Source organism: Aplidium turbinatum, chromosome 13 (genome assembly GCF_918807975.1).
Source record: "Aplidium turbinatum chromosome 13, kaAplTurb1.1, whole genome shotgun sequence".
Taxonomy (NCBI): Eukaryota; Metazoa; Chordata; class Ascidiacea; order Aplousobranchia; family Polyclinidae; genus Aplidium; species Aplidium turbinatum.
Genome location: NC_137484.1, coordinates 24,447,049 through 24,457,467, shown reverse-complemented (window position 1 = coordinate 24,457,467; position 10,419 = coordinate 24,447,049). Strand labels below are relative to the sequence as shown.

At 43.1% G+C, this 10,419-nt stretch overlaps 1 protein-coding gene across 1 annotated transcript; it reads left to right on the top strand.

Annotated features, from left to right (window-relative positions):
• The first annotated feature begins 7,947 nt into the window (after positions 1-7,947).
• Positions 7,948-9,246, top strand: LOC145781773 (phospholipid phosphatase 5-like). Its single transcript, XM_082593443.1, has 3 exons — positions 7,948-8,125; positions 8,409-8,579; positions 9,020-9,246. The coding sequence occupies exons 1-3, from the start codon at positions 7,948-7,950 to the stop codon at positions 9,244-9,246; spliced, it is 576 nt and encodes a 191-aa protein (XP_082449569.1).
• Positions 9,247-10,419: the final 1,173 nt, after the last annotated feature.

Below are 10,419 nucleotides of genomic sequence, written 5' to 3'. Positions count from 1 at the left end.
CTCCACATTTCAAGCAAAATAGCTGTCTCCAGTTTTGTTTCAACTTTTTTACAAATCCTTCTCCGTCGACTTTGCTCTTTCGAGATTGAGCATCATCAGAGGCCAATTCTTCAAGCGCTGAAATGGTCTCACTGTATCCTTTGTTTAATGCACTGACTGCATTATATCTAGCTGACCATCTTGTATCAGATAATGTCTTTAAAACAGGCAAACCATCTAGAAATTTTCGATTGACTTTGCCAACAATTCAAAAAACTCAGCGGCAGAACGGCATGTTTCTAATTAAGTGAATGTGCCGTGCAAGGCACATAATGAGCTACACTACATTTCTAGCGCAGAAGAGCTTGAAGACCGTTATACTTGCCACTCATATTGGCAGCATTATCATAACTTTGCGAAATGAAATGATAATTGCAAAATGAAAAAAAAGGTAGGCACTTTAACAAGCAGATTTCTAATAATCCACGCGCGTATCCAATCCAATCACGAACCAATGAGATGCTACGTTATCTGTACGTTATCTGGTATTGTGACCATTCCAGCATTCAGCCAGAGAATTAATTATTACTTTGAACTTTGTTTGGTAATTACAGAAGAAAAAAGAGCTATAGCAGAGGTGGGAATCAAACCCACGTCAGTGTAATGACTACTACCGCCCTAACCCAATGCGCCAAGTCAACCGATGGCAAAGCGATGATTTAATTTAGCTAGAATTTGCGTTTTTCCTTTATTCTTTCCAAACGCAATCTTGATGACGTCATGAAAAGCGTAGCTTCTGATTGGTTCGTGCTGGATTGGAAGTTAAAGTGCATGTCTGCATGTTAAAGTGCCTACCGAAAAAAAAACAGTGCAAGCCGTGTTTCCAATATTGAAATTTAAAAAAAAAAAAATCCGTACCATTTCCGGATATGAAAATAGCAAATAAATATGTTTTTTGTTAAAAAAAAATTGAATAGCTGGGGCGGGGCAGGGGTGCTGCAGCACCGTAGCACATATGAGCGAGCTGTCTCTGCTTGTTTGAGATACAAATTAAAGCAGCAATCTCCAGCTGTGCAACTAAAAAAATTAATAGATTTTTTTTTTGAGGTGGGGGCCCCCAAAAGTGGGGGCCTTGGGCTTCAGCCCAGTCCGCCCCCCTCCTCCTTAATCTGGCACTGGTTGTATTGGTATTATATTTGGCCTTTTTCTTGATTGAGAGTTGAAGTTATTGAATACGAGTTGATGAAAGTTTGTGCTATTATATATGACAATTTTATGATACAATTCATACAAAAAAATAAAATAAAGCTACAGAAGTAAAACAGTTTTAATGATAATAAATACGATACAAAAGATCCAAAAAGATCTCGCAGCACTACTTAGAAAATGCAGAAAACATAGAGACTCAGCTTTATTTCCGAAAAATGCCAAAGAAAACTCGATCTTATCCTTTTGCTATGCCACCGGACAGCACCTTTACAGTAATATTCATACCCAAATTTTTGTTGAACATGCTCTCAGAATGCCCCAAATTCAAAGTAATTTTTTTAAATTTTCTGGGGGAGGCCCCCTGCCTCTGGGGACCGCCTTCAGCGAACGCTCCGTCAGGTTTCGCCCGCCGGCCGTCAAACTCTCCCTCCCCTTTCAAAATACCTAGCTACGCTACTGAATTGGATAATTGTCATTGGGGACTGCAAAGCATATTCCGCACAGGGCCTGAAATATCCTAAGACCGGCACTGCTAAGGTCACAGGAAGAGAGTTCCGACGTCCCTAAGCTCTGTGTGCCGTTATTCATTCATTCGATTGTGCAATAGGTGATGTAAACCTATTTATTTTAGTGGTTTTTGCGCAATGAAGTTCCACGTGCGCATTATCGTAATAAGCGTCACACTCACGCTTTAATATTTTTGAGTGAAAATGCGGGTAGTGAGTCTTTAATTACGTGCTTGAAAACGCGAACCGGATGTGACGTAATTTTTAGATGCCCAAGATGTTAGCTAGCTACAGGATAAAAATTACTTGAAATGTGCAAGAACTATTTAAGCTACATTAAAAAGTTTCTTCAAATTTCCGCGCATTTGTCGCTTTACCTATACTTAGAATCGCAAGTATCTGCCAAGATGTATCACATGTGTATCATGGTATCTATGAAACAAACCGATATTGAAAGACGCTGTCAAACGAACAAAAAATGAATTTACTAAATTTTAAACCAGCTGAAAAATCGAGGCACATCAAAAGGTTTCACTGGCTTTGGAATAAGGTAAAAACGAAACGAGAAGAATTTGGACATTTGATACATCAAAATTTCAATTCTAAAAGCCAGTATTCTTCTTCTTCTTCTTGCGTTTGAGGCCGCCACAGATCACGTTGTTACATCCAGGCGCAGCAGCCAATGGATTGTGTGTTCATCGAGCGTTGTTAGGTCCACATGTCTATCTTGTGGTCGGTATACAGGACATTGATAGATAATGTGGTGTGCAGTTTGACAATCTGAGCCACACGCACAAGATGGTGAATCGGCGAGGCCCCACTGGAACATGTTGCTGCTAAAACGGCCCACTCCAGTCCGCAGGCGATTGAGCTTCACCCATTCCTTCCGGGGTAGTTCTGCTCCAGGTGGGGTGTTGGTATTGGGAAGGACTGTGAATTGGGTTGGTCTCGCAACTTCTCTCCATTCACGGTTCCAAACTTCGGAAAGGTGGAAGTTCGATTTGCACATAGCTGCAGCATGTCGGGAGAACGGACGTCGAGATTTCAAGCGCTGGGGCTTTTGGGAGTGCGAGTTTAGAACAATCTGGTTGAGGAGGTGGTCATCCCTTGACATAGCTTGTAGGACCAGACTACGTACGTGGTTTTCCCTACGAAGTCTACCTGGGGCGATGCCTGATAGTACCGGCAGAAAGTCAGTGGGAGTTGGAAGCAAGCAACCGGTGATTATTCTCATGGCGGTGTTGAGGGCAGTGTCAATTTTGGAAGTGTGTACGCTGCGGCACCAAGTGGGGGAAGCATATTCGGAGGTGCTGTAAACAAGTGCAAGAGCACTTGTACGGAGTGTGGATGTACTGGCACCCCAGGAAGTTCCAGCTAGGCATCTCAGCAGGTTGTTGCGTGCTGATAGCTTAGCATGGAGGGCTTCAGCATGGTGTTTGTAGGTTAATTGTCGGTCGAGCTTCACTCCTAGGTAGGTGAGACATGGGTTGTGTGGGAGTGAGTTTCCGTTGAGAGAGACTGACAATTGGCGCGTAGATTCCATGTTGCAAAGGTGAAAAGGTGTGACGGTGGTCTTTGCCAGGCTCAGTTTCAGCATCCACAGCTTCAGGTAGTCTGCGATTTGGGCCATGTCATCTGTAAGTGCTTCCTCTACCACATGCCAGGACTTGTCAGAGTTGAGTAGTGCCAGATCATCAGCATAGCCGTACTGGCGTGACGTAGTCTCTGGCATGTCACTAATGTAGATGTTAAATAGTAGGGGTGATAAGCATGATCCTTGCGGAACACCATTTTTTAAGCGGCTGGGCCGGCTGCACTGCCCGTCACTCGTCTTAAGCAAAAAGGTCCGATTTGTAAGAATATTTGCGAGAAATCGCACTACCTTTTGTCTGGGATCATGCGGAGGAGCTTTAGGGTTAGCCCTTGATGCCACACAGTGTCATAGGCAGCAGTGAGGTCCACCAAGATTACTCCTGCTTTGTTGCCCTTCTCAAAACTTTCCTCTATATCCTCGGTCAGCTTGACTGCTTGATGAGTCGTACAGCGTCCGTGCCGAAATCCAGCTTGTTCTTTTGGTAGCTGGGGATCAACAACTGGCTCGAGTCTAGTTAGCAGGAGCCGTTCCAGGATCTTGTATGGGACGCAGAATAGTGATATTGGACGATAGCTCTTGGGATCATCAGCTGGCTTGTTTGGTTTAGGTACTGCCACTACAGTTGCTTTTCGCCAGATTTTAGGTATGGCCTGGAGGGTCAGGCAAGCAGAATAGAACCTTTTCAACCATGCCAGACATTTGGAGCCACAGTGCCTCAAGAATTCTGGAGGGATGTTATCGGGCCCTTGTGCTTTCCCGCTTTTAACTTGTTTGATGGCAGACGCAAGTTCTCTGGTGCTGAAAGGGGCTGACAGATGGCCATCTGCGCTTGGGGCGTTCCAGAGCCTGCTGCATTCCTGCTTCACTGCAAGGGCGTGCTTCTTGTTTGCCACTTTACATTTGCCATTGGCTAAGAGTTGTTGTGCTATGGCGTTAGCAGTTACAGGGCATCGTTTAGGATTGGAGGTGAAGCCTGTAAGGCGATTGAAGCTTTTCCATGCAGCTCTGCTTGAGTGGGTGAAGTCAATGCTTTGCACTGTATCTTCCCAACGTTGTTTACGTTTCACGTTAAGTTGTTCCAACAGATCAGTGGCAGTCATGGATGTCTCTTCACTGGTTTTTGAGGCCAGGAACGCATCATAGCGTTTGTTGCATTCTTCGTCCCATGATGGTATAAATTGACGACGGAATCCACGGGGGATGGAGTTCTTTGCTGCCACGAGTAAGGTTTTGCAGAAGGCTTTATAAGACTTCTCCAGTCCGTCAGAAGTTGGTTCTGGGAGATGCCGGGTTTTCTTTTCAACCAGGAGTGTGAACTTGGTCCAGTTTGCCTTGCGAAAATTCCACCTCTTCACAGGTTTGCTTGGGACTGGGTTGAATGGGTTTTCAGGGGTGATGAGCGATGGTCTATGTTGGGACTTAGGAAAGGGGCTAAGGATGGTACGGTTTGGTAAAGGTCCTTTTAGGTTGGCAAAGGCCAGATCTGGATTAGTTGTTGTTTTCCATCTTCCTGACAAAAAACTGTCTGGTTGTTTTGGGTTGAACATTAATTGGATACCAGTAACAGCTGCCCATGATTCAAGCGCTATGCCGTCTGCATTTGAGTGGCGGTAGCCCCAGGTTGTGCTGTGGGAATTGAAGTCTCCGCCATATATGCATGGTGGAGCAAAGGCGGGAACGGAGTTAGCTTGCAGACGTGTATTTGGTGGTTTATACACGTTGATCACAGCTGTGCCTTCGATTTCAGTGGCTGTCCATTCAACTTCACAGTCAGGGTTGGATGAAGCAATTGGTATCCACTTAGCGGAGTTCTTTACATATGTGGCTATTCCATAAATATTGCTATTGGTGCATGCTGCGAGGGTATATCCACTGATCTTTGACTTCGATACTTTGGTGGTGTGGGTTTCTTGCAGGAGTAATGCAGTCACGTTATGCTTTTGTGTGAGATGTTCCAACATGTCGCATTTGGCTTTGGTAAGGCCTTTAACGTTTAGCTGCAAGATTGTTACTCCGACAGGATGAATTTCTCTCATTGGACACCGGGGCCGAGGGTTTATCCTTTTACCACCCCAGGTGCCCCGTGAGTTGCGGTCTCTGATTGTTGCCATTCGCTTCATTAATATGAATTACCAGGACTCACCACGAGGAGGTTGGCAACATGAGTCCCAGTCAACATGAGTCCCAGTAAAAGCCAGTGAGATAGAAAGAGGTACAAGATGAGAAAAATCTTCATAAGAAAAAATGAAAGGTGATTGCATATCAAGCAAGATGCAAGTGTTCATACATGTTGCGTCACAAAATACAGCGAAATCAAACGTTGCACCTGCAGCAATAAATAAGTGCCAAGTTTTTGCAACCATTCAAAGTGCACTTTCTCAGAAGTAACCCAGCAGAAGAAACTCACCGTCTTGAACAACATAAAAAACCTTTTCAACCTAAAACCACTGAAGTTGAAAGACATCAACGTAGATACTTGTTCAAAACATTATTCAAAGTACAACTCAGTTTTTCTGTGGATGAGAGTAGTCTGTACAATATGCCCTCACCAATTTGTTTCATAATGGAAAAATGGGTCTACGACATTTAGGCGCAGACATGCCAAGTAGGCATTACCACTGCGGCTTCGGACGATTAGGTATCGGGCCCACGTTGCTACAAAATTATTGCATTTGCAAAATAATTTTTTTTTAGTTATACACTGTAGTGTACAGTTGTCCCCGCTTATTAAGCCCACCTGGGGACCGGACAATTTTGGGCTGATTAAGTGCGTGGGCCTATTGAAAAAAAAAAAAAAACTTGCTGCCACTCCTATACATTCAGTAAATCCGGACCGGACCAAATTGAGCTTAGCAAGCGGATGGGTCTATTAACTGTGGGCTTATAAAGAAGTGACTACTGTATATTTTATTGGACGCATGATTGTGCGACAATCATGCACCATCGTTTGATTTAGTTAATTCTGTAGATGTAGTTCTAGGTAATTTGATGTAGTTAATTCTTTTCGTCATTATCGGTTCAAGCACAGACTTTATATCTTTTGTCATTTTAACCAATAATTTTCGTATTGCTGATGTGTTTCTGGTTAGGCTTATGATGGTACAATTGTATATCATACTCTTTCGTGCCAGCATTTTCCTTTTATTTTGCCTTTGATTGTTAGTTTTTCCATCAATTCTTTGACGTAGCTAGAGTAAAACGTTTTTTCATTCCTTCACACTTTTATCATTTGATTTTTGTGCTGTTTGCTTTCAGCTTAGCTGAAGATGATCTAGCTTCTAGCTGATCGAAATCGACTTTTAGCTATAGGCTATAAGCTATAATCTGGTGACATATCACCCTCTTCCAATCTGCCTTGAGCCAGCATGGAAGCAGTACGGTTCATAAAATCACATGGAACCCTGTCAAGTAACCCATGTTGATGCGCAATCTGCTGCAAGCGAAGATAGCGAATGATTATTAAGCTATGATTGAAGTGAACTGACTCGTGTGAGAATAAATTTCTTTGCATTACAAGACATGTGAACCAGCTCAGTGGCCGAGTGGTTTCGCCTTCGGCTCTGGTGCTGGTAGATCTGAGATCGATTCCAGGTCGGGTCAAACCGAAGACTTTAAAAACGGTACCGATTGTGTTCTATCCTGCATAGCGCAGTGAGAATGAGTCGGGTAATAATGTGATAACATCGTAAACCTGATATAAATGAAAAATGAGCCCTGTCGCTAAAAGACCTTAGCTGTTGTAGAGCGACAATAAATAAAACCATAACATTATTATTACAAGACATGTAACCGAGTCGTTCATATCAAGCATTGTTGTGGGTTTGACACCTGTCAGAAGATATTTCATTTTCTTGATAATTTATGTAAAATGTTTTTACAAAAACTTTGAGCTGGGTACACCAAATTCTTCAACACCATCGAAGAGTCAGCATAGAATAAGATTCATAATAAGATTCATAAAGATTCAATCTTTTTGAATAAGCTTAACTGAAGATGATCTAGCTTCTAGCTGATTGAAATCGATTTTTAGCTATATATGATTGAACTGACTCGTGTGAAAATAAATTTCTTTGCATTACAAGACATGTAACCGAGTCTTTCATATTAAGTATTGTTGTGGGTTTGACACCTGTCAGAAGATACTTCATTTTCTTGATTGTTCGAAGGAAGTTGGAACTCAGGTATGCAAACTTATTGTTGCTTATGACGACAAAGGTCTCAAGTTTTAGTAAAGAAGCTTCGTGTTGTCATGATGGTTACTACTCAGCGTAATCAACACTTGATGTTCCTCTCGGCTAAATCAACCACATGACTTGACGAGTTAGTGACGTCATCAACTCCACAGCTCATACGACAACAGGATTGATTGGTGGAGTCTCGGGCTGCTCGAAACAAACAGATTTCAAAACCATTTTACGTAAAATTCTTGTTCTTTGTTTCGCTTTGTTTTGTAATGAAAACAGTTTTGTTTTATTATGAATCCGGAACGCGACGATGATTATGATTCTAGTTGTGAATATTCTACGCAAAAATATTTTGCTTCGTCTGGAAATTTCGTTTCATTTTTGGAAAAATATTGTTTCGTTTTAAGCAAGGCAACGAAGTTTCGCTCAAATCGTTTTTGATGATCAAAATAAAAACCTGGAGCTTTGTGTAATCATGGTTTGTCCCATTGCACACATGGGTCAAGCAGCGTTACCTAACCATCCACAATTACAGGTGTTACCCCGACGGAAAACCTCACAAGGTCAGCCCTCGACCTTTGACCTCGTCTGCACCGGCGATCATGACGACATAATCGAAGGGAGAAAAAGCTTTCCAAGTGGACACTCGTCATGTGAGCTTTGCGGAGATTATGTTGTCATATTCAATGAGCTCGGTATGCCCCTACCCATCCCCACTGTAGAACCGGCCGCGCAGCGATAACGCGTTTCCAAAGGAGCCAAACCCGAAGCGTCATGACACGATTCAAAAGTGCTGCAAAGGTGTTAATGGCTGCCCGATGTGGCAACCGCCTCAAGATGCACGGAAATTTGGCAGCGAGTTATTTGTAGTTGCTTGACATGACTCGCTTCAGTGACTTGTCGGGTATTAACCCGCCATTCGAACATTTTGTGCAGACGCGTTTGCTACCCTTGGATTCTGCACTCTCTTTATGTGCTGGAAGTTGCAATGCTTTACTCATGCCGGGAGGGGGAGGACTTGGAGGCTCTGTCTGGGGCTCGCACCCCTCTTGGGGGCAGTCATGATCGCCCTCAGCAAAACAATGGATTATCGGCACCATTGGCAAGGTGGGTGGCGGGGATTCCCCATGGGAAGAATTTCTATTCCTTTATTGTTTTATCAACTTTTTCGTTCCGTTTTTCAATTGTTATTGTGAAATGAACATCTTCCATGACTTTAAATTGCTGGCGTGTTGTTGGGATGGTTTTGTCTCTGCTGACGTGTTCAAAAATAATCGTCACTGACAGAGAAGTTCAAAAGCATTTGCAGCAACTGCTGGACTCCATACTTCCGGCCGAACTAGCGCAGAATTAATAGTAGTTTTATCCCTATTTTGTTGCAAAAAATGTCATTCCAAGACGGGGATTCTATGTAGATGTGGCGCTTTCTAGTGAATTTTCGCGACTGGTTTCATCTGATTCCGGTTGTAAATACATCGAGGTAAGGTCCCCGGTGGGATTTGAACTCGTATCTCATGATGCCGTGTCATGACGTTGTTTGTGTTCAGACGTCGCAATTGGCTCCATCCTTGGCTCGTCGATAGCCTGCCTTTCCTACTACTACTCTCCATTGTCGTCTGAGGCCCCCCACCTGCCATATATAGGGGCGGACAAGGACCAGAAGGAAAAACACGATGGGCTCATCTGGCAACCTACTCGTCACAGACCCAGTGAAGCATATGTAGCACTAAGCGTTACTTTTACGCAAATTCAACGTAACTTAACCTCCATTTAACGGTGCATTTGTGTTGTTGGCGTTTCATAGCATGGTGAGATATAAGTTCCATTCTATGTTTCGCCCTCCAAATCTTGTAACGTTCCGTCCTGTGGCATAGAAGGGGCGATCCTTTGTTCAAATTGCTCTCCTCTACGTACATTCGAGCCGCCTCCGTTGTGACACATTTTGTTCATTTATAGCAGGGGTGGGGAACCTGCGGCACGCGGGCCGAATGCGGCCCGCGTGACTGTTTCATGTGGCCCGCGTCAATATTTCTTTACCCAAAATATATTGAAACAACAGCTCAAAAAAGAGTAGGCTAGGCTCTGCATTCTCGGTAGGCCTATATTGCGAATGGCCTTCTATGACTATAGTTAATCCATCATAGAAGGCAATTTGTAACAACAATGTGACCAGTTGTTGTTAATCGGTCAGTTATGCCATTCGTGAAAAGTGTTTTGCAGAGTAGCCTACTTCTCAAATTAGCAAAATTTTACGTTGTAGGCTATAATGGCTTCTGGAAAGAAAAGAAAGATTAGTGATGAAGGCAGAATGTTCCAGAAAGATTGGACAAACTTGTACTTTGTTGAAGTGGCAAACCTGTGTGCATTGTTTGTGGTAAATCTGTAGCAGCAATAAAGAAATCAATTTTAGAGCGTCATTATGACTCCTGCTATTTGAAACAGCTAACAGGGCAGGCGAGGCAGGATAAAATTAGTGTCCTTAGAAGAGAGTTACAAGCGCAGCAAAGCACTGTGTCAAGGTAGGCTACTGCAAACAGGATGAAGATATTGTCAGAACGAGTTATGAAATTACTGAACTGATAGCAAAGAAGCTGAAACAACATGCAGATGGAGAATTCGTGAAATAATGCATTGTCACTGCTGTCAAGCTACTAGCTAAAATTTCGAAATTTTTAGTGGCCCGCCTGTGTTATTTCTCATTTTATGTGGCCCGCAATACTAAAAAGGTTCCCCACCCCTGATTTATAGTGACAGCTGTAGTTTTTTTGACTTTGGGACATGATGCCAATTACGATTTAATGACAAGGCTAGTAACAAATTATGTCGATTCGCCACTTCATCCCTTTGAGGTGTCGATATAGGCCAATTCTACTGTAGTTAGAATACCCTGACGTCAGGCAAAAAGTAACATTTGAAATGACCAGATCTGAATACTTTGGTCAAGAAG